General features: G+C 43.1%; 1 protein-coding gene across 6 annotated transcripts in view; it reads right to left on the bottom strand.

Annotated features, from left to right (window-relative positions):
- The window catches only part of ELMO2 (engulfment and cell motility 2), a 334,163-nt gene that overhangs the window by 231,417 nt on the left and 77,488 nt on the right, over positions 1–25,258 (bottom strand). For 2 of the 6 annotated variants that reach the window (XM_069243483.1, XM_069243486.1), the window contains exons 2-3: positions 24,869–24,928; positions 3,612–3,746 (exon numbers count right to left, since the gene is read on the bottom strand). In XM_069243483.1, coding sequence (XP_069099584.1) covers positions 3,612–3,689 — 78 coding nt within the window. In that variant the 5' untranslated portion in view covers positions 3,690–3,746; positions 24,869–24,928. Of the gene's footprint in view, positions 1–3,611; positions 3,747–20,250; positions 20,383–24,868; positions 24,929–25,258 lie in introns of those variants that run through there. The other 4 variants (XM_069243482.1, XM_069243485.1, XM_069243484.1 and 1 more) reach the window with 3 other exon arrangements.

Raw genomic sequence — 25,258 nt, 5'->3', positions numbered from 1 at the left:
AGGAGATGAGGACAGAAATTAAGTGGTGGTTGTCCCACATGTAGACGTTAAACAGCCGAGCCATATTTGGCTTGGGCCCAGATCTAATCATTGAATCGGATGCCAGCAAGTCCAGTTGGAGAGCTAGTTGCAGCGACTCCTTCACAGGCGGTAAATGGTCGCAGAGGAACAAACTCTTCATATCAACTGCCTGGAACTCATGGTAGGTTCAATCGCAGTGCAATACTGGACCAGGGAAAAGGTAAGCTGCTGCATGCTGCTAAAGTTGGACAACTTCTCAGTAATCCATTATAAAAATTACCTGGGAAGCTCCAGATCGAAGGTCCTAGCGGACCTAGCCAAGGTGCTCTAGACTTATTTCTTGAACAACAATGTATTGGTCATGGCGAAGTACCTTCCAAGGGCATCCAATCAGACTGCAGATTAGTGATTGAGAGAACAGTTCAAAACGAGTTTGTGGCAGTTAGAGCCTCCAGTCCTTTCACAACGTGGCTCACGTTTGGGTCCTTTTCTTTTTGCCTCTCGGCTGGTATTATCTTTCGCACAAACAGCTGTCAGCAAAATTGTGAAGGCTTGTGTACCTGATCTCTTGTCGTAGGGTCTCAGATCTGAGAGCTCTAGACTATTTAAGTTGAGTTTTTCCTCTACAAAGAGACACGTTTTATGTTTCCAGAAGAACCAAAACAGACTCAAGGGTGATTTACTACCCAGCCTTAGACAAATATCCTTAATTATGTTGGTCCATTGCCTTAAAGCATATAAAAAATGACAGAAAAAGTGTGCCCCCCAGGAGAACATCAGCTTTTGATTTAATTGAGAAAAACTTTTAAAGCTGTCTTCTCCCCCACCATTGCTCACTGGGTCCGTTAGGTCATGCAGGAGGCAGGCATTAAATGTGTCACTTTTAGTGGCCTACTCAGTAAGAGGGACTATGGGCTCAAAAGCCTTCTCTCAAGGGGCTATTATTAATGCTGCTGATTGGTCCTCGGACTCCATGTTTGAAAGGTTTTTTTTGGGTTTTTTTTTTTTTAAACCAGTGATGGATATGGCATCTTTGATGGTGGACAAGTTTTAAACAAGCATTATTCTCGCCTCCGGTCCTGACAGTATGAACAATTTCCTAGCTATCGGAACAGTGAGTTTCAATTCTATTAAGGACACAGAGGAGAGGATTGTTCTCTCCATTAGTTTCACTTCCCGTCCCGCTATATTTGATTCATCAAGTCTCCTTGATGGATGTTTTCAAATTTAAGTCTTCATAAGGAGTGAGTATGTTTCTCCTACTGGTTTTTCTTACCCGATTGTGGATATTGTTGTTCTGAATTAAACAGGATGGTTGAATCGTGCACATGGCTATGTTACTTGTTGGAATGTTTTTCAATGGTGTTAGAAAGGTATAACTGATGTAAATTCTGCAGGATAATGCAGTCACTCCAGGTTTCTTTGCTGCTTTCAGGTAACAATTCCACAAAACGCAAATACTGAAGACTATGTTTTTTTCCTATTGTGTCAAGAAAGAGGAAAAGCCTGGGGAGTCATGGATGTGTTATGGACTGTTGATTGGCTGCATTTTCTGTAGTTCTTTCCCTGTGGTGTTCTGGTAAAGGTGGTTTTGTCTCTTGGAACTCTGCTGGAAAAAAATAAAATATAGAAAGAAAAGCATAATCCTTGTTTCCTTGTCCTTAATAGAATTTAAACTTTCCATTAAGATAGCTTGTAAAAGTTTCATTCTCTTCTTTGTGCATCAAGGTCCATGACAAGATAGAAACATTTACGTATCATAGCTGACCGTTGCTAAAGTTGCATTCCATCTACCACATTTAGCCATTGAGAAACACAGCAGTTGGATAAGCCCCAATACTCAAATGATATGTTTGAGACAATAGCCACAAAAACCCGCCCCCCTCTTCACAGGGTAGGAATGTACATAGGCCCCAATCCAATTACAAACATGGAATCTCACCAATTAATCCTTAAACATTTGTTTGGTGTTGTAGCTTGGTTCCAGAAATGTCTAAAATTCATATGGTTTGTTTTCTTGGTCATCATTTAACTGCCATAGACTTTCGTTATTTAAATGAGGACATTTTCTTTTTAAAAGCAATAGCTCTAACAAGACAGTTTACTGTACATTGTTACTGTGTCTGTGCTAGAGCTAATCAACTGACACGAAGTTGCCCACCACCCTGAGAGGTGTGGGCCTAAATCGGTCATCCTCTGGAACTATCAATCCCTCCCACAGTGATCTGACGCCACAAAAAGAAGCCTGACAATACAATCATTCTCTCTTCACACAAGAATGGCCATTTTGCTACAGGTGCTCTCCTGTCAGCATCCTACAAGTGTTGCCACTCAGTTCATGCATACTGTCTGCTGCACCACCCTCCTGAAGGCGCACACACGGATGCACGCATAACTTACAAACACACAGAACTCACACAGAACACACACACACACACACACACACACACACACAGAGAGAGCGAGGGGGAGAGAGAGGACCTAGGCTCTAATATACTATTATACCTGTAAGAAAAAAAGTATTTAAAATAACCTTTGGCTTACTTTCTCCATGAACTCCTGCAACCTTCAATATACGAGTCATAAATTTCGCAGCTAGTTATTCACCTTATTTTTATCGTCCCTAATTTGCTTTGTACTAACCATCTAATGTTGATGTTACAGCCATCCTTACTTCAAAGTACGGGGACACAAGGAAACCACTGAAAAGTGAAATGCAGGGTAGCTTACACAATGCACCTTTAAAAATGATGTACCAACAACTCAGACACTGGTCTTTCAGTACAACTCCTATGTGCATACCACTACTAGGAACATGCGAACAGAAAACTGGAATGGCCTATTAAATGACACATACTGAGTGATCAGGGTCCGACCAGCAGAGGGAAATGGAAAGCAAATTATTTGTTAATCATTAAAATACAAACTGCAGCTAAGACTCTCCCATTATTTTCAACACTTCATGACCAAATTGAGAAAGGATTTTTGAAGATGTGGTTAGCATAATCATGACATCATTGAAAAGTTAATCCCACGACCTATGGCTCAAAGATAATATCATTAGAAGTCCAAGTACCTGCTTTGGAGCCCCAATCATATCGCTTCTGATTGAGATAGCATCATGACAAATACAACTCAAGGCATAAATGTTGGATCCTTGAGCACTGTAGCCAATTTTAACCTATCTACCACATCGCTTCCTTAATTAACAAGTCTATGCAGGGCAGAGATGACCCTCAGTAACTCCAACAGCAGCTATAAGGAGTGCATTTCAGAAGATGGAGTGTCTGCAACTTGCTTCCTGCTGAAATAGCTTGGTATAATCTTTTAACAGATTAATTCATCAGTCTTTTCTCATAGGGTAGGGTGAGCCTGAGAAATATATAATTAGCACTTTTGCCGTTAAAGTAGCAGCCCCCCACCTAATTCAGTTTGGTGGCAGGTAAAGTCTCCCCATACAGCTCCAGAGCAGAGCTGAAAGACCCTATGTCCAACACTAGAGAGAAGTTAAAAAGATCAGCTGTCCACACTTATCTTAAACTTAAGTGACCTTGTACCTGATCAATTTCAATCATTAAGTGACCTTGTACCTGATCAATTTCAATCAGCTGGGCATTGGCTCCTGGCCACTCAACAGCGACCTTCACAATGTCCAAAGGTGGCGGCATCTTCAGAGGCAGGGCCCTCCTGCAGCAGTATTCTCCTCTAAGTAATTTCAGTTACACCTACGGCAGAGGTAGAGGAGATGTTAAACTTATGCAAAAGTAAGAAACACAGCAAAGCAGCAGGCAGTGATTCGAGTCTAAAATAATACAATATGCTGCTTTTGCTGTAGCAGCATCGCTGGGGAACAACACAAACAATACAAACGCTGAAGAAAAACAATGGTTTAGTTCAAAATGAAAATTGAGACCTCTTTAAGGTTATCAATTTCCCCAATAACCTTGCCTATGGCAGAGTGAGTATATCACTGAGCGTAGCATTCCAAATCAGAACTTTAAAAGTTAGGACCCTGACAGTAATCCTATTACCATCTCCGATCAATTCATCAGTGCAACTGAGAGAAGAAATACATTTGATTAAACTTCGAAACCAAACACAGGGCTTCACCTAAACAAGAGAAGCAGCAGAGTTTGACCATCAATCCCTTGGCCCAACATAAGCCTATGAGTGGGCATGGGAAGGGCAAGAGAGTAGAAAGTACAGAAAGTTAACAGAACTCCGACTGAAATTTAGTTTATGTCCTTGCCACTGCCTTTCTTGAACCCTGAGCCTGGACGGTCACAGGAGTAAAGTCGCAGGTACCAAAGGGCAAGCAACGAGTGGCAAATGATACCCTTTGCAATCCCATGTTTCAAGTAAATAGACTTAGCTGGGAAAGAATGCAAGCCACTAAGTCCATAAAACAGGCCTAGCTTATTGTGTAAATCCCTTCAATTGGAACATCTGTTTGGAAGGAGCACATATTAGTTACCCCAAAGTGTGTTTAAATTCATCAACACAAGGGGTGAGATGTAATATCATCTCACCACTCTCCGATCAGACAGCCGGGCCTCTCCTGTTTGACCATCACAAGTTCCTTGATTCTGTATCCCTTTAGAGGGGAGTGTATCTGGGCATCGACATTTGTGGTATACTATTCGATGCCGCTGCATCAGTATATGACTAAAGGATACAACAGTTATGTCATGTGTGTTACTTGCTGCCCTTTTACTTCACGTCCTGCCAAAAAATACATAGACAAAACTAAACAACAGCGAAGAAGTCTTTCCAGATATCACTCCTCATCATCTCTTCTTTTTTTAGGTTCTCTCAGTAGTGCCAAAAGGCACTAATGGTCAGGTTCTGAATACAGACAAGCTCAATCAGACAGCACAATGAACAGATTCAGATGATGGCATGATTTGGTCTCCAGATCTTGGATTTTAAGTGCCTTGATCTAGAGTTTACTCAGTGCACAAGTGCTACAAGGAGACTTTGTGTCCATTTGTTAGGATCTGACTCAACTGAGGCAGATGTTGTGCTGCTACGGGGGTTCGATAGAAAAGCCAGCTTCTCTTTTAAGAACCTCATTGTGATCTACAAATGATCCATCAATTTACTGAGCGACCTGGTCTTTATACCTGTTTCAGCCTGGCTAACAGACTAGCAGGTGTGAGGCACTAAGAAAAGATCAATTGACTATTTGAAGGAGCAAGTATGATGTGTGAACGTGTATGAATGAATGCACTAACGAGTGCACAACATTTTTAGGAAATCTCATTAAAAGCAAGAAGATAGTTATGTAATCAGTCACAATAAAAGACAGCACACAGGAAGATAATTTCAAATGACTGTATGGTTATCTCTACACAATATAATCTTGGTGCACCATCAAAATGCAATTAAATTTGAATTAACCCTAAACAACTGGTGAATGATGTTACAAAGTTGGTAATTATTGTTAATGTCTCACTGGCAAAAATAATTGTTTTTTTTTCCCTTTTCAATGGATTACCACTTTAATATTTCCTGATGAGAATGCAATCAACTGATATTAATGGTTTTTTTTGCCCTTATGTTTAAATCTTGTGTTTGGTTTTGTTGGTATAGACGTGAACTTTAACACTGCATAATAAACCTTTTATTAATTGTGGACAATGCAGCCAGCACCCTATTCACAACCTAGGAACCTGTAACTGCCTTCATTCTAAACAGCCAGATGTTGCAGAGAAGATTGTTCGAAATATCCCAAAACCAAGAGATTGAATACCTCATAGTGTTAATCTCCAAGAACTCGGACACGAGAAAAAGAGCACAAATCCTCCTCTGTTTGAGCTTGAAAAGCAGTCCATGAAGAGAAATGCAAATGGACCCTCACAAAGACTGATATTGACGGACTGAGGCCCGCCCACACACTAATGTATTCATCAACAGAGCTGTACATATAGATCTATTCAGGTCAGCTACAAATAAAAACACTTATTAGCAGAGAATGTCACAAATAGGAGATCCGCGGGCAGCTCTGTGTTTATGGGCTGCAGGGCGCATATTTTATTTAGGTGTGTCTGTGCAGCAACTTGACCAAGATGCGCTTCCGGGCTAAAAAGGGAGGATGCAACCAGAAACTATTAAGACTTTATTTTTAAGGCTAAAAATGTGTGTGCATAAATTAACTCAAGTGTAATCATTGCAATGCAATTAATGAAATACGCACGAGGCAACAGATGATATTTTAGGTAAGAATGGGCGAGAGAGAAATGGAGTGATAAAACCAAAAGACAACGGAAAGAGATTCTAACACTTGGACGCTGTGCGAAAATGCACGATACAGTAAGATGCCCAGGGGAGAGGAGGTGAGACAAAGTCCTTGCCAAGAAGAGAGTGAGAGCAGATGAGGGCACAGATGGTTACCGAAGATACTAGCTGAGGAGCAGCTAAAACGCAAATACACAAACATTGATCAGAGACGGTTCTACAGGAAGAAAGCCCTAAAGAAGGCCAGTAATCGAAATAAGAAAAGACAAGAGCAAAAATGATCAGTTCAGTGAAACTAACGCTGAGAAATGGTCATATTTAACGGTATTCATTTGGGCTCTGTAGGGAAGGCTCGGAGGTAGTAACATGTACAGAGATCACAGGCTACAGTACCTTTGGCAAATGCGACTGCTAATGACTCTGACAGAAGCCACTGTCCAGTTTGCCTGTGCAAGAAAAAAAAAACGATAAAAGCAATGAAAGCCGTTTTATAGGCCACGAAAAGGCATTTGTCCGAGAAGCTGATTTGTATTTATATGTAAGTAACCTAGCAATGACAGCATGTGAGAATGTATGAGCAAAATTGTACACCACCAATGAAAAATTGAAAGCCAGCACTCAGTCGCCGTTTATAGCAGGGATTGGCATCGGTACGTAAGTCTGTGCAGTTACATACAGTACAATTAAATCACCCTAGACCTTATTACAGACACTATGAAGTCCGATATAAATACAGGCATGTAAGGAAAAAAAACTACTCGTATAGATTAAGACCTAATGTATTCACCAGTGTTTCAGTCGATGCTGGTCTCCCAAACAAAATCATGAGCCAGCCAAATAATACATCGTGCTGAAAAACAGAGTAATTCAATTAAAGAAGTCCTTAAGGGAATAGAAAGATTACATTATACAACGTAAAATCTGGGAACCCCCTGGAGCCAACTGAGGGAAGAGCGGTCAATATTTATTTAATGACTTTTTAGGTGGAAAGTTATAGGTTTCTACAAAGCATCTGCAAACTGGTTGCCAAGGGTACCAGTCAACAATTGCTCCCTTCAGGGGATATGGCAAAGTCAGAGAGCCTGAGAGAGAGGGAATCGCAGACAAAATGCATTAATATTCAACCCAGAGGAAACAAACAACACTCCCTCTCCTCTAAACAAACGAATAGGTAAAGAGCAAAAGGGGAGGCCAACACTTGCAACCGTCTTTTCATCAAGAGACCTGTATATGTTCATGTTTTGACTCGGTTTCATCTTAACGACTGCTAAGAAGTACATTTTGATATTTCATTTATTCTTTAAATTGTTAGGTTCAAGTACTATTTATTTAAGACATTAAATATTCCAAATTGGACTACATTCTCCAAGGCAATCAGCTTACGGATTCTTGGGGTATCAAGATATAAACCTTAGAGTAACCATTATGACTTCAAGTAAATTGTGGTATGTACAATGCAAACATCTGGGCCAGAACAAGTTTCCTTCCTTAGACTACCAGTTTTTTTGTTTTTTTTATTGTAATACTTGGTTCTATTCTTATTAACAGTGGAGAAAAATGCAGACAAACACTGTAAGTAAGTCTTCAGCTGCCTCCTGATCACTCTAAAATGTCATGGTCCTAGATTCGCCACACCACAAGGCAGAGAAAACAGGATTTTTGAGAATCCACAATTCATTCAGCTGAATAATAAGGCTCAGGCCGTTCTTGCCAACCAGAACCCAATTTAATAGGTCTATTTTTAAAAAATTGAAATGTCCTTCCGAAGAGCAAGTACTGCCCTTGAAACATACAGGGAGTGCAGAATTATTAGGCAAGTTGTATTTTTGAGGATTAATTTTATTATTGAACAACAACCATGTTCTCAATGAACCCAAAAAACTCATTAATATCAAAGCTGAATATTTTTGGAAGTAGTTTTTAGTTTGTTTTTAGTTTTAGCTATGTTAGGGGGATATCTGTGTGTGCAGGTGACTATTACTGTGCATAATTATTAGGCAACTTAAAAAAAAATATATACCCATTTCAATTATTTATTATTACCAGTGAAACCAATATAACATCTCAACATTCACAAATATACATTTCTGACATTCAAAAACAAAACAAAAACAAATCAGTGACCAATATAGCCACCTTTCTTTGCAAGGACACTCAAAAGCCTGCCATCCATGGATTATGTCAGTCTTTTGATCTGTTCACCATCAACATTGCGTGCAGCAGCAACCACAGCCTCCCAGACACTGTTCAGAGAGGTGTACTGTTTTCCCTCCTTGTAAATCTCACATTTGATGATGGACCACAGGTTCTCAATGGGGTTCAGATCAGGTGAACAAGGAGGCCATGTCATTAGATTTCCTTCTTTTATACCCTTTCTTGCCAGCCACGCTGTGGAGTACTTGGACGCGTGTGATGGAGCATTGTCCTGCATGAAAATCATGTTTTTCTTGAAGGATGCAGACTTCTTCCTGTACCACTGCTTGAAGAAGGTGTCTTCCAGGAACTGGCAGCAGGACTGGGAGTTGAGCTTGACTCCATCCTCAACCCGAAAAGGCCCCACAAGCTCATCTTTGATGATACCAGCCCAAACCAGTACTCCACCTCCACCTTGCTGGCGTCTGAGTCGGACTGGAGCTCTCTGCCCTTTACCAATCCAGCCACGGGCCCATCCATCTGGCCCATCAAGACTCACTCTCATTTCATCAGTCCATAAAACCTTAGAAAAATCAGTCTTGAGATATTTCCTGGCCCAGTCTTGACGTTTCAGCTTGTGTGTCTTGTTCAGTGGTGGTCGTCTTTCAGCCTTTCTTACCTTGGCCATGTCTCTGAGTATTGCACACCTTGTGCTTTTGGGCACTCCAGTGATGTTGCAGCTCTGAAATATGGCCAAACTGGTGGCAAGCGGCATTGTGGCAGCTGCACGCTTGACTTTTCTCAGTTCATGGGCAGTTATTTTGCGCCTTGGTTTTCCCACACGCTTCTTGCGACCCTGTTGACTATTTTGAATGAAACGCTTGATTGTTCGATGATCACGCTTCAGAAGCTTTGCAATTTTAAGAGTGCTGCATCCCTCTGCAAGATAGCTCACTATTTTTGACTTTTCTGAGCCTGTCAAGTCCTCCTTTTGACCCATTTTGCCAAAGGAAAGGAAGTTGCCTAATAATTATGCACACCTGATATAGGGTGTTGATGTCATTAGACCACACCCCTTCTCATTACAGAGATGCACATCACCTAATATGCTTAATTGGTAGTAGGCTTTCGAGCCTATACAGCTTGGAGTAAGACAACATGCATAAAGAGGATGATGTGGTCAAAATACTCATTTGCCTAATAATTCTGCACTCCCTGTATTTACCACTTTTATGGGGTTCATAAAGAATCCCAGGAGCACTACAGGAAATCTACCTGAACTGCAAATTTACAGCACTACTCAATGGTGAAAAATTTGCTAATGCAGAATTTCCATCAGGTGGAAAATGCTGCCAGAGTACATAAGGTGGAAATATGCATTTAAAGGCTTTGTTTCAGTAGGGGTAAATTACTTGCAAACTGTTTAGGTACATCTATACACTTGCCGAATGCAATGAGTGAAACCAGCCATATTCCCAGTGCTTTATTTGAGCTGGTGGTTTCTGTGTCAACACCGGCACTTAAGACAGTCTGCCACATGGTGGCTCTGTTTGTCTAATTTAGAGCCGAGCACAACAACAGTTGTTTATTAATTCAATATGTATATAAAAATGACTATTACCTGCCACCAAAGCCATTCTTACACCTTTGGGGACCTGGAATAGTCTGTCCTGTCACACCTATAGGAGTGTCATGGTTTGTAGTTGTGTTGTTACTGAAACCGAGAGAGCGGACAGCAGCCCATGGGCGGTGCAAGTGGCCTCCCGGCACTTATTTATTACAAATTAAGCTCTTCATATTAACACCCGTGCATAAATTACTGAAAAATCCACAACAGCAGCAGTTTTTTTGATATTCTCAAACGTCATTGTGAGGCTGAAATTTCACTAAACCAATTTTTGTAAGCTAAGAAGTGGAATTTATTCTTGCAGACTGCTGCTTTGTGCACCACTAAGGAACATAGAAGCACAAAACAATAACAAGGAATGCTCTGTATGGAATATAATTATCATGGATGAATAAATGGAACTGCAATGTTGCAGACTGGCTGCACCAAACCAGATCAAAAACGTATAGCCTGCAGCATGTACAACTCAAACCAACATAGCTGTAATTTGACATCAGTGTCAACCTGCTTATGTGCCAACTCGCTCCTAGCAAGTTCCTCGCCTTTGTAAGGCATTACTTTAAAACCAATAGGCCATAACGAAATATTTCACTAGTGATCCCCGCCATTCAGATTCTCAGTGCTGGTTGGAAACGTTAATTCAGGAAACCCTACAATGGCATTGTGCATGTGAGACTTTCAGATAACAGTAGTAGCAGCATCCTGTACAAAAAATATACAAGCACTGGCAGCTGAATTACCTATGCCACAAACCAATTACCCGGCCTGAACAGTCTGCCTTGGGGGAAAAAAATCTGTTTGTCTGGGAAAGAAACATCACTTGTGTGATTTCTGCATCTCGGTTACCTTTGAAAAAGGCCATATCTACGTAAGGAGGTTTCAAATCCTAGCAGCACGTCTCTTCCTTTCACCTTCGAAAGGCAATCAAATGAGTTGCAATGAACTGGACAATCGTACCAACTTTAGTTTACAGCGCTATGTAAACGCAACACTGACACTATGCGCTACATAAAGAACATGCCATTATTCCTCAATTGTCAGTCTTGCCAAGGAACCAGAAATATCCCGGCTGCATCAAAGAATCCCCTTAATTTTCAGAATGAGGCCTTGTTTTCACTACAAAAACTTTACAAAGGTTACAATGATTTATCCTCTCAATTTATACACACTCGTTGCAGACTTCTTAACGACGGTTTTACTGCCCACCACTTTCACGGCTACTGCCCTTTGGCCTACTGAGCACTGAGCACTCCAAGGCTCCCACCCATCTCAAACACATGGTGTGGCCACCTCTTCCCATGTGATCACGGGTACCTCGTTTACAGTCCTGTGCTTGGACTTATGAACCATCGCTCTCAGGTGTGTTGGTTTCATGAATTTATTTGAAGCCAAACAGGACTACTACACCCAGAATGTGTTGGTTTATCAGATGAGGGACCAGAACTCTAAACAGAGTGTCCATGATAATATGGAGTGAGGTGGCCAAACTTGTTACCAGACAATCGGGGTCCACACAGGGACCAGACAAATGACCCTCCTTCCCAAGATTAAGAGTGGACGTTTTTGCAGAACAGAAGGCTGTCATGATAAAAACTTGCTTTTAATGTCTTAACTAGAGATAGCTTTCAACGTCTCACCAGCCTCATAGTTTACAAAATAAAATACACATATAGATGAGTAGTGTATCATATTCTACTTATTCCCATTGTTATGTCTGGAAAATGGACTTAAATCACTGTGCAGATTTACCTAGAAAGCAGTACACAGTGTCAGAGATGGTAGGTCAATCTATGCTTCATTTCAATGTTTTTATTTGTATTTGTGATGGGTAGTTTTTTGCTGTATAGGTCGAGCCAACTTGAGAGTTCAAGCTGTCTGGTTGAGAAAGACATTGTGAACTTACAAGTGGGCTATGATCCATACCACTGCATGCCAAAGGTCGGTTTTAAGGTCACTCTCATTAACTAGCTTTTTTGGTCTCACCTGAAGTGTGCACACTACCGGTCGCAAGATGTATTGTGGGCTTACCAAGAACATACAGGGGCCTGACGTCCACCCATTTCTTACCATTCTTTGGTTTTCCTGTCACTCTCATTTTTCTGCTTCGTATTCATGCTGGAGTTAGTCAAGCTTGTGCTTGTCCCTCTATCAAAGTATCGCTTCTTTACCATCTCTTTTAAATGGCTGACTTAGATGCTTCTACTGCTTGGCAATTAAGCACTACTTTTTAGGTCTGGCGTAAGCCAAGACCTTTTGATATTACTAAAATTATACATATACTTATTTTTAGTGTTTAGTGCCATTCTGCCTGCCCTCATCATCCACTGGTTTGTTGTTATGCGATTCACATTTTCTTTTTGCCCACTATGGCATACAACTTTCGGCAATAGGTCAGCCCACTTCAGCTACTGGCTAGCTTTACTGCAAGTGACAGTATTTTTCCCTTTTACAAGGAGCACATCCATGTAAAAAAGTAGTCACCTTCAGTGCCAGGGACTACTATGGCAGTGTAAGCTTTTTGGCATCAAAACATTTTTATGTTTATGCACTTTTTCTTTTGTTTATTTTTTCTTTGACTAATGAGGGGCCAGTACTTCCACAACAATAAAACATTGCAAAGACCAAGACAAACCAAAAGAAGGTCTGACAAATTGGCTTTGCCGATTTTTTTGTTTGATTTTTTTTTGTTAAGCACTCCATGGGAATTTATGTGTTTCCCAGCTGCGTCCTTTGGTACTTCTCTTCCATGCCTTTCTGTGTTGCACTGTCATCCATTTGATTCACTCCACCTCCCTCCAGTTTGTGTACGCCCTCGTGCACTTTACCTCTTGCTTTCTCAGTGTGCTTCTCCCTCGTCTGCTCCATGTTGGCCTCATTCACCCCTTTGCTTCCCCTCAGCACTCCACTTTACTTTCTCAGTATAGTCTGCTTTCCCCCCCTCACTCAGGCTCTCCAAGTTAACTTCCACCACATGCATACCCATATTGCTTCCACCACCCACTTTATAAAATATGTTTTAGCAGTTTATTTTACGTTACTGATCAGAGTTGGATCAGTAAACACTGTGAGAGAACAGGGCTGATTGCAGAGGCCCCCTAACTTTTTGCCCCCATTTTCCACTTTTTGCTGGTGTTTTCCTGACTCTGATGGTGCCCTGGGTACTGCTAACCAGTCCCAGGGCCTGTGCTCTGTGTAAAATCAGTATGCAAATTAGGCTAATTATAATTGGCTAAGTCAACCTACCTATAAGTCCCTAGTATATGGTAGGGCATGTAGGTTTAGGGACCTCAGCATAGGTAGTGCACCCATAGGTGCACTGCTGAGGTGCCCAGTATCATTTTAAAGGCAGGCCTGCCTTGCTGGCTGCTTTTAAATCAAAGGTATATGCAAATTCGACTTTGGAATTAAAAGTAGTTCCAAAGTCTTAAACTACCTTATTTTTACATATAAGTCACCCCTAAGGTGTGCCCTATGTGCCCCTAGGGCTGGGTGCCATGTAACTATAAGAAGGGACCTTTGCGTGGGCTCTCATTATTCTAAATGAGACTACTGGATTTCTAGGTAGAAGGATCTATAACGGTGTGGGGGACTGAGTCTGACCCACGTGTAAAGAACTCTGTCACCCTAAATCAGTTTTTTGCTCCGGCTAACTAGCAGTGCCTCATTTCTCCCATGTGGAAGGAATGATTTGGCAGCCGAGCGCATGACATCTTTGGAACTTCTCAGGGAAGTCGTGGTTACTCAGATCCAAACCAACTCTCTTATTTCCAATATGATCTCATATACAAATGACAAAGACAGTATAAGTTTTATATAATGTTTTTAATAAAACAACTGTATTTTAGATATTAAGGCGTGAGCCGCAATAACCAGAACGATACAAAACAGTAGGATTGAAATAGTCACCAGGAGAGTAAAACATAAGAACAAAGCAATCATATTGTCTAACAGTTTCTACTCTCCCTCTGCTTGTTCTATTTAGAGCACAGCATGTTAAGCTTCTAGCTTGCCTATTAGAATCACTGTGGAGACATCAGCCCTCATACCTGAGCAAAGACCTGTGATCTTGGTTCACCATCTGCAACGAGGCAGTCAGCGTCTAGTTGTGGTTCCCTGGTCGGAATCTCCCTCGTTTTTCCCTCATTGTAGTGAATGGCCTCCATAGGCTAGAATGGGGAGACTTTATTTTAATTTTAATTTAAAAAATCCCCTTAAGTAACAGATACCAAGAGTTCGGTATCAAATTAATAGTTATAATAAACTTCCAGTTGTTGGATTTAATATAACTTGTTCAGGTATAGAGTTTTAAACTTTACCTGAAAAGTTGCCAACTTCAGCAATGTAGTGTTATTGCTGCTGTGCTCTGATTGGCCAGCCTCTGGCAGCCTGGCCAGGCTGCGTTGATGAGGTGTGAAGTGGCCTGGCTTCACACAAAGATGTGCCTGTGGGAGGAGATCTCCCCTCAGCAGATGGTGAGTCAGGAAGGGGGAGGGCTGCCAAACTGATCTTCAAAGGCAGAGAAGGACATTTGAAGCAACCCAGCAACACCCCCACATCCTGCAAACCCAGACTATTAGGTGTCCCCTTGATTAGATTAGGAGAGGGCAGGAGATGGGTGTGTTTAGGATTTTTAGCCACACCAGTGGGTGGGCTCAGCCTCCAAAAATCACTTTGAGCCATGATGGATTTTTGAGGAATGTTGCTCCCTGGGATTGATTTTTGCCACACTTCCCAGGAAGTGGTCATCACAGGGGGAAGGACCCTGCCCCTGATTGGAGAACCAGGACCTCCCCCTGTTTTTCACCCAGGAGCAGGGATAAAACTGGCAGACCTGCACCCACACCTCAGATCCCCATCAGATTCCAACAAGGAAGAACTACAGGAGAAGAAGGACTGCCCTGCTGGACCCCTGGCCTGCACCTGGATCCTGCACTCTGAAGGACTGCACCAGCTGCCCACTTGGGCTTCACCACAAGAAGGACTTTGCCTGGCTTCAACTGGTTCAAGGAGGGACTCCCTGTTTGCTACAGGTGAAAAATTGCTAACCAGAGTCCCCTGCACCAACTCCTGAAGAAACCAACCAGCTGACCACTGCCCAGTGGCCAAAAAGGAGTTTGCGCCAGGCGCATTCTGGGAGTTGTAGTCCACACCCCCAAGGATCATCTCAGAGCTTCTGGAACCTTGGGGTGAGCTGTGGACCCCAAAAGAACCTTAAAAGAACATCTGGAAAAAGATCCAGAAGTTTGGAGAACTTTGGAGAACTTTTGGAAAAAAGCTCCATAGAGGGACCGACCTGCTGCGGAAACTCTAACCGGCCTGCCTCAACCGCGTCCCGGCCTGACTTGCACGTTCGTCCTGGTGAACAAAATATCCAAAAAAGAGACTAAGTCCGAATGTCGGAAGTTGGCCAGGCCCTCCCAGCCAGCGTAACTGAGGAGGGCTCCAAGGACGTCGGATCAAGATCCAGGTTTGCCCCGGTCGAAGGATTTTCACCTCGAAAAAACGACTACGTCCGAAGGTAAAAATCTCTACCGAGGGCTCCCGCAACGCGTATCCAAAGAAGGGTTCCAGGAGGTCGGATTGGACTGGCAGGTTCGTCCCGCTGAAGAAACTCTTCAGAAAAACGACTAAGTCCGAAGGTAAACTTTTGAACAAGGCCTCACGCGGGCTGTAGCCGGGCCGGGCCGGGCTCCATCGCGGTCGGCCTTAAACTTTGACTTTGCCCCGGTCGAGGTGCGACCAGATTGGCGCTTTTTGTTTCTAGGCGCTTCTCTGGTTCCCCTTATCCGATTTTATTCGTTTTTGTGTCATTTTAAAGATAAAAATATAATCTATTTTTATAAATTGATTTTGGATTTTTAAATAGTTTCCTGTGTTTTATTTAATTAATGTTTTGTGATATATGAATGCTTTACACGGTCTCCTAAGTTAAGCCTTGTCGCTCGTTGCTAAGCTACCAAGGGTTGAGCTGGGTTTAATTTACTGAGACCTATCTGGACCTAAGTTGAGGTTAGTGGCCTATTGCTAAGTGTAGGTACTTACCTGCCCTTACCAATAACCCATTTTCCAACAAACACAAAGAAGAAAACAACCAGCTGCATCATTTTATAGGCTGTGCAGGCATGCTGCACGCCTACAAAGTGACGCGACTGACCAAATCAAATTGTCAACGTTTTTTGTGCGTTTATTATTATTTATTTTTTTTATTCTTTTGCCCTGCAGCATAGCATCACACACTGCCCAGGTGAGACCTGTTGAGTTTACTAATGCTTTGGTTCACTGCCTTGTGTGGGCTTACGTTCCTCTTTGGTGGACGGCCCTGCTCTTGAGCACAGACTCTTTACTTGTTGTTTTCCACTGCTTACTTTTCGAAAACTACATTTTCTTATTGGTTAAGCACTCCATGAGAGTGAATGAGTTTTCCAACTGTCTCCCTGGTGTATTTTTCTTCACTCCTTCCATCATGCTTCGTGTTGCTCTCGCTTGCCAATATGCCCTATATGAATTGCGCTCAACCTCATGTGCTTCTTCCCCCTCTTGAATCCTCACTCATGTGCTTCTCCCTCATATGGTGCTTCTGCCCTTCCCTTCACTTCCTACTCTAACATTCCTGCTTCCCGTTGCTGGCCCTCCCCATACCTGTGACCTTTTGTTGGTAAATAAAAATATGGCATCAATGTCCTTTTGTAGGTGCACATGCATAATAAGAATGCAAGTCTTCAAAATCACAGATGCGTCATTTTTTTAAAGCTTTTTTCCATTCTGTACAGCATCTTGCAGATGCATTCTCCCCTTTATTCTCAGCTACATGTAACGAATAATCCACTGTGACTGAAATGTACAAAATCATGTAACTACTGGCTATCAAAATGTAGGATGTTACAAGCTCATAACAAAAAAAACATTATTAAAAGGATGTTTAAAAAAATTGTTAAACATGAGGAGTGTGAAGAAGGGGGAACAGGGAAGGGCAGATGTCAAAAATATCAAAAGGTACCTAGAAATTTGGATGAGTTAATGGAGAGAACAATGGGGTCTCTAGTTGACAGTGGCTTGCACCCTGTCAAAGTAGGGACCCTCACTCTGGTGAGGGTAAGGGAGTCACACAGCTGAGATAACCTTGCTCACCCCCTTGATAGCTTGGCTCAAGCATTTAGGCTTACCGCAGAGGCAAGGTGAAAAGTATTTGTACACAAACACAGTGAAAACACCACAAAAGTACTCCACACCAGTTTAGAAAAAGAGCTAATATTCATCTGAGTAAAACAAGACCAAAACAACAAAAATCCAATATACACAACATATGAATTTATTTTCAGAGATTAAATGTAGTATAGTGCTTAGAAACACAATAGCTCCAACTGGGGCTATCAAAACAGCTTGGCAGAGTTGCTTCCAAATGTCCGGCGCCACCCACAAGGGAGCACAGCCGGCCACAGAGTCGTGTAGACTCTAGTTACAGTGCCTTGGAAAACAGTGAGGACACAAAGACGTTGCATGGAGTCAGGGAGGTGAGGCCATGGATGTCGGCAACACAGCACTCTGGACTCATGCTATGGCTGGACTTGAAAGGCACTGGGCGGTATCAGGACTGCGTTGTAGGTCGCAGTCTTTGCACTCTGCAGGGACCACAGCTCCGGTGCAGGCAGCAGAGTGGGGTCAGACAGCGGCACCAGTTCTGAAGTAATTCTGGAATTCAATGCACTAGTTTTGTCCTTGTTGCACCAGAACTTACTCCCAGGGGCCCAGGAACTGGATTTGGCACCACTTGGCAAGTTAGGGCTCTCAGCAAGAGAGCCCAGGAGCTGGCAATTGGAAGTCTTTGATGTCCCTGAGACTTCTTTACAGGAGGTAAGCTCAGTCCAAGCCCTTGGAGAAACTTCGGAAGCAGGATGTAGAAAGCCAAGTCCAGTCCTTTCACTCCCAAGACAGAAGTAGCAGGCCAGCACAACAAAGAAACAGGCAGAGTGGCAGTCCATCCTACTGCATACAGACACTGCTGGCAGACTTTCCTCAGTCCAGAAGGATTCTAACTATGTGGTATCAGAGGTCCAGTACGTATACCTACTTCTGTCTCTGAAGCATGCAAACTTCAAAGAGAAGTCTCTGTACTGCACAAGACCCAGTCTATCCCTGCCCTGGCCCCCAGACATATTCCAGGGGGTTGGAGATTGCTTTCTGTGAGGACAGGCACAGCCTTAGTCATGTGCAAGTGTCAGCTCCACCTGCGACTCTAGCTCAGGAAGACCCATTGGCCTGTTGAGGGGACCATCAGGATAAGCAGGGCACACCTCACCTCCCTTTGTGAGGCTGACTAGAGTGAATGCACAAACAGCCCAACTGTCATTCTGACCCAGAAGTGTATTCAGCAGACAAGCAGAGGCACATAACGATTAAGCAGGTAAATGCCCACTTCCTATAAGTAGCAATTTCACACTCAAAATTCACAAACCAACTTCACCAAAATATGTGTTTTTAAACTGTGAGTCCAGAGACCCCAAACTCCCTATCTCTATCTGCTTCCAATGAGAAACTACACTTAAGATATTTCAAGGTAATTACCATGTTTCCCTAATGGGAGAGCTAGTCCTTGCAGTAAGAAAAAATAATTTAGCAGTATTTCCCTATCCGGACATGTAAAACATACCAGTACATGTCCCACTTTTTAAATACCCTGCACCCCGCCCATGGGACTGCCTTCGGCCTACTTTAGGGATGACTTCCATTTAGTAAAAGGGAAGGTTTGGGCCTAGTGGATGCATTTGCCTGGTCGAAATGGCAGTTTAAAACTGCGCGCAGGCACTGCAATGGCAGACCTGAGACTTGTTTGCAGGGCTACTCGTGGGTGGAACAATCAGTTCTGCAGGGCCACTAGAAGCATTTGATTTACAGGCCCTGGGCACACACTGTGCACTATACAAAACACTTACTACTAAATCAAATATGCCAATCATAGAGAAACCAATCATCAATACAGTTTACACAGGGAGCACTTCCTCTTTAGCATTGGTTAGCAGTGGTAAAGTTCCCAGAGTCCTAAAGCCACCAAAAACGAAATTCGGCACAGGATCAAAAACGGGAGATCAGAAGAAAAAAGACAGGGGAAACCACGCCACAAGCTGACATGTCGGACATCAAGTATTTGCAAATAGGAGATTTTGCTAAAGCACACTATCAACAATGGAGTATTGGTCTCCTAAAAAGTATTATGCTGAGTATTATACATATTACACAAATATAGGGACAATGCATGTACCACTTCATTTTTATTTTGACTTATGTTCTTGTTGTTTATTGGAAACAAAAAGTATATTGAACAAAAAAATGCCATTACCCTGCCAACTCTTCAACAATAAAAACGCATGATAATTCACAACTCCAAACGCCCGGATAATTCTACATCTGTCCCGCCGTCCTACCCCACCCACCACCCAAAATACACAGAAGGGCAATCTGAATCAACTTGTATTACAAAAGGAAATGAGGCGCCCTACCAGTACTTGCTACCACAGGTTAGAATCCAGGTGGCCGCCTCGTACAAAAACCTTACACTCTTGCCACAAATTATTCTGTAAAGGCGTCCCAAAATTGCAAAGACCTCTCAAAATAAAGGCCTTCAAATCATCTTCCTGCTCAGACATCGTGCAGAATGGTGACAGGCCATGCAGAAGATGAGGCGCCAGCGTCCAACCTCAAACCTCAGGCCAAGGGACACCTAGAATCCAGTAACAGCTCCGTAGTGAGAATGAATAAAAGGCACACCGTAGAAATAAATATAACACACCCGCCGCAGACCCGTACCTGTTCACTACTCCCAGTATCACGATGGGAGCGACGATGGGCTCAGCCAATGGAGGTCCACCCAGACTCCCACGCATGGAGACAACTCCGCTGAGAGACGGGGAGCGACAGAAGGTACAAGACTGAAAAAGGGGGTATGGCGGCGTAGGGATTTGGTGACAGACAACGTCGGCCTATCACGAGGACAATGGGCGGCGCGGCAGCACCACTCATCTGAGGTGACAGAGTGCAGCGTCACCGACAGCTCCTGTGACGGGAGCGGGTTATCACAGATGCTCTCCGTACAGGAAAAACTGCTTCTGGCGGCGGAGAGAATGAAGGTTTGCTCCCCCCGCTCATTTACTACACACCTGCCTTAGAGGCAACGCTACTGCAACAGCCCTAGCTCGAGAAGGAGGGGTGGCGTTCTGGCACCAGAGATGGCAACTCACCTACTCCTGAGATGCAGCCACTCTTGTTGCCAGACAGAGCAGCGCAGAGCACACCGAGTGCAGACCGGTTTCTACATTCCCCTGGCTCCCACACTCGGCGCTCTCTGCAGAGCTGTGGGTTCTGGTCCTCGCTCTATCCGGTTGCTAAGCGACGTGGAGATGCTGCATCGATGCACCATTTCGCTGCTCCGCTGGTATGCGAACCCGGCTGTTTAATTAACGCTTTGCTCTCTGTATCCATCAAGAGAGTGCAACCTCCTCCCACCCCAGGGACATTAATTTATGTTAGCCGTAAAGGGTAATGTAAACAAGCTGTACGCAGTCGAAACAAAGTTCACACTCAGTGGACAATTGCAACCAATTCTTGGCGGAATTTGCGTCAGAGTGATTCATCCAAAAACATCTTTGCCAATTTGAGGGATTTCAACATTTCTCCAGTGTCTGGAAAACTTAAAAGGTATGGCTTTACCCGTACTGTAGGAATTCCTGAATGTGGTCACTAGCTGTGCAGCTTAGGGCGTGAAACTCGAAAAACAGCCCTGTTGTATAAAAACACTTTCAAGAGCTTTTCAGCTTTAAGAATCAATTACTCTGCCCCCACATCACCATCTAGGTCACGGACCTTACTTAACAGCGAGTGCAGTGTTTCTAGATAACCAACTACCAACACAACTAACTACACCACTCCGAACTCAAATCCAACATGCAATATCTCCCATCTTTCTGGAATACAAGTTCAAACGCAAATCACCTCACACTTTGTCTACAAGATCTACATACCCTCTACCCCATATCAGAAAAAAACGCCATACATCTAACTCGTTGCAGCCTCTTCTTTTCAGCCACAAGATCTCAATTACAGCTATGCCAATGAACCTCAGATTTACCCTTGAATTACCTTGCAGATTCAGCACTACAAACCACTGCCAGTGCATGTCAAACACGATTCACGGCCCCCGTTTCATTTCATGGACCATAACAAATATCTATAAACAAACAGCGCAGAGCACGTGACTGCCCACAGCACTTTTTACCATAGAAAGCAGCCCCCAACCACAGAGTAGCGAAGCCCATGTAAACTTGGCACCAAGGACCTATTGCCCCACTGCACATGGAAGCGGGGCTGCAGGAGCTACACTGTAAATCCTTTCTACACACCATTATAAACGCCAACAATGCTCCTACGAAGTTTCAATAGAAAAACTTTCTTCAATTCCCATGGTATAATCACTAGTCCATGTAAACAATTAACAAGAGAATAACAACAAGCCATGTAAACAGATTGTGCCGATACATCACCAGATCATTCAATCAGTTATAAATTGGTACAATTATCAAAATGCAACAAAAAGGTTCTCAGTGAGAAAAGTGATCAAAGGGGGCAAAGTGATAAACACAACTGCCGCCAAACAGCTTTAAATGAACCACTGCAACAGACTTCTAAAGTCATTTTGCAGAATAACCAAAACTTCAACATCCATATGCATATATAACTCCACGAAAAATTGTGTGGTTTCATGTTGGTTGCCATAATTGTCAACGGCATTTCAACGCTCTCAATAATTACCGGTCTTTATCAGGACGGTGAAAGTGGCGGTCTGAGCACAATATTCATTGGTTGGTCATCAGCAAAACTGACCGATCTAGTTCTGGAAGTGCTTCAAAATTTAATTGTTGAAGTATAGATCAGCCACATAATAGCTTCGATTTTGTAATGATGAAAAACCAATCATCCACGTATTCTTAATTTATCAACTCTTAATCAGAAAAAGGATACTAGAGCAAGATCGATGATCAATCATCTAAGGTACGCCCAGTAGCCTGATGCCTTGGTATGCGTACAAGCCGTGCTGGTCTAGCCTGACCAACTGCACCTAGCTGATAAGTAACCATAATTAAAGTAAATAATTATCATGCACTGCAAACAAATCTTTGCCGCATACGTTTAATCAACCAACCAAAGATGCTTAATTAAATCACAAGACTGTACACCACCTTGAAAGCATCCAGACAACTGAGGCACTACACATACATGATGACTGGCAAACCAATAGGTCGCGCCTATGCAAGAGCTATTGGCTTTGCCAATATGTCTTAGCCATGTTGTACACCAACATGGCTGCTGTTCAGCATGGCTAAAAGTTAGTGGGCTACAGGAGACTGAGATGGAGTGTCTTATAGTGGAGTGGTGTAGAGTATAGTGGCATGGAGTAGAGGTTCATGGAATGGTGTGGAGTGTTATGTGCGGAGTAGAGTGTCAGAGTGGAAGGGCGCAGAGTGTTGTAGAATTGAGTGGTGTGAAGTAGTGTCAGAATGGAGTAGAGTGTCAGAGTGAAGGGGCATAGAGTGTTGTGAAGAGGTGTAGAGCAGAGTGAAGCGGTGTGGAGGGTGCTGAGTGAAGTAGTGTTGTAGAGTGGAGTGGCATAGTGGCAGACTAGAGCTGAGTGGCGGAGAACGGAGTGGTATATACTTTAAGAGTAGGGAGGCATAGAGTCGAGAAGTGGGTTGCAGAACAGAGTGTACTAAAGTGGCATGGTGTGGCATCAAGGGTGTTGCATAGAACGTCAGAGTGGATTAGTGTTGTAGAGTGGCATTGGACCCAGAGTGTAGTGTCAGAGTAGAGTGGAATGGTCTAGTGTGAAGTTGCATAAAGTGCTGGGGTGCAGAGCAGAATGGGATAGAGGCTATTGATTTTGAGTAAATTGGTGTAGAGTGCATTAGCATTCACTGCAATGACAGGGTAGAGTGGCTTAGAGTGCAATGGTGAAAAGTAGATTGTTTCACAGTAGAGTGAACTGCTATAGAGTGGAGAACTTCAGGGTAGAGTGGTGCAGTGTAGAATGCACAAGTGTGGTGTAGAGTGGAGTGGTGTAGAGTGCAGTGGCATGGTGCAGAATAGATTAGAATGGAGTGATGTGTAGTGGTGTAGAGTGCAGTGGAGGGGCGTAGAGTGGAGTGGTGCAGAGGAGAGTGCAGTGGCATAGAGTAGACTGGGGCAGAGTAGAATAGAGTGGTGTAGAGTGCAATGGTGTAAAGTGGCAGAGTGTGCAGTGGCGTAGAGAGCAGCGGTGCAAAGTAGAGCAGTGGTGCAAAGTAGAGCAGTGGTCAGTTAAACGGCAGAGAGTGCAGTCTTGCAGAGCAAAGGGGCGCAGAGTAGAGTGACACAGTGCAGTGGTGCAGAGTGGCGTACCATGGGGTGCAGTTGACTGTTTTAGAGTATGGTGGCACATAGTGCAGCGGTGCAGAGTAGTTGGCGTAGAGCGCTCTGACAGAGTGCAATGTGTAGAAAGGTGCTGCGCGCAGTGCAGTGGTGTATAGTGCAATGGCGTAGGGTGTTGTAGAGTATAGTGGCATAGAGTGTAGTGGTGTAGAATGCATTGGTTTTGAGTAAAGTGGTGGTGAGTGCATTGGCGTAGATTTCAGTGGGTTAGAGTAAAGTGGCACAGTGTAGAATGCAGTGCTGTACACAGAACTGCACAGAGTGGAGTAGAGTGCAGTAGCATAGTGTGCAGTGGCGTACAGTAGATTGTTTCAGAGTAGAGTGAAGTGGCATAGAGTGGAGCGGTACAGAGTAAAGAGTAGTGGCATAGAGTGCAGTGATGCAGAGTAGAGTGGGTTCGGGATTTCTGGCATACAGTAGAATGGCTCAGAGAAGAGTAGAGAGGCGTGGGGTGAAGTGGCAGAGTCCAGTTGTATACATTTCTTGTGCAGAGTTACAAGGCATTTGCTATTATCTCTCTACAGCAGCATACTTGCGAAGCATTACTGTTCCAGTTCTCAGAAAGTTGGCAACCATTTGGAGTTGAGTGCAAGTGTTGTCAAGCAGAGTGGCATACAAGTGCATTGGTGTAGAGTGCAGTGGCATAGAGTGGCGCAGCATAAAGTGACAGAGGGAAATGATGTAGAGTGGCGTAGAGTGCAGTGGCGTGGAGTGGTGTGGTGTGCTGAGTCGCGGGGCAGTGAACTCCAATAACTACTTCAACTAACGGCAAACATAATACAACTCAAATATATTTGTTCGGCCACACATACTTCACAGCACCAGTAAAGAGTGACTGGAATGTGGCAATCATATATATGATGTTGCTGTAATGTGTCACTCACAAATACTTGAAAAGTGAAGCATGCAGTGTTGGTGGGTATGGTGCCATTTTGTTTGTTTTTGTGTACAAGCAATCGGCCCACACAGTCACAGTGTTATACAGTGTGCACAGGGAAAAACAAATAGTAGCCTGGTATTACCCAACTCTAAAGGAGATTGCTGTGCACATCTGATGCAGAACACAAGATACAGTTTTAAATAACAACGTGGGGAGGGGAGTATTATAAAACAGTTTACTCATAAAAAAAACTGGTAAGGATTTTTAAAAATTATAACCAAGTTTAGAGTTGTTAACAGCTGAAGACAATAGGGTATGGCTCCTAACAATAGCACATAGGAATTTCTCTATTTGTTAGAGTGCCGTGCCAAACTAGTAAAACAAATGGAAGCAGTGCTACTGTGTTATTGAGAACTATTTAGTGGCTATCAATGCAAAGAAATGTGAACCAGGAAGAAAACGTGCTTTGCTGTTCAACTGCTAGGGCACTGAAACCTAAAAGGTCTTTGACCACTTACATGAAAACGTTCACCCGGGAATATTTCAGAAGATGGGATGCATTTGTAGAAATGGTAAAGCTGTTGAAGAAATATTTTACAGATGAGACACAATATTTATTCAAGAAAGCATTTGAATACTGAAACGACAGACAAGCATGTGCCATTTCTACGTATTTTTGAAATTACATGGATTTGGAGAAAAGCATGGATCAATATATTACAGACCAAATTGTGATGAATTGGTATTCAAGAGGAGTGCACTAAAGTGCATTATGTAGTACAAATCCATCGTTCGAGAAAGCTACCAAAACTGTTAAGAGGATCGAAGGTCAGCTGTAGCCTGTGCATGACCTAGCTGGAGTCATTGAACAAATAGCTCATACAGCACGAGTGCTGTAAACAAGGTTG

The sequence above is a fragment of the Pleurodeles waltl genome, chromosome 7 (assembly GCF_031143425.1).
Source record: "Pleurodeles waltl isolate 20211129_DDA chromosome 7, aPleWal1.hap1.20221129, whole genome shotgun sequence".
Classification (NCBI taxonomy): domain Eukaryota; kingdom Metazoa; phylum Chordata; class Amphibia; order Caudata; family Salamandridae; genus Pleurodeles; species Pleurodeles waltl.
The sequence above is the reverse complement of the archived record's forward strand: the minus strand, read 5'-3'. Positions and strand labels throughout refer to the sequence as shown.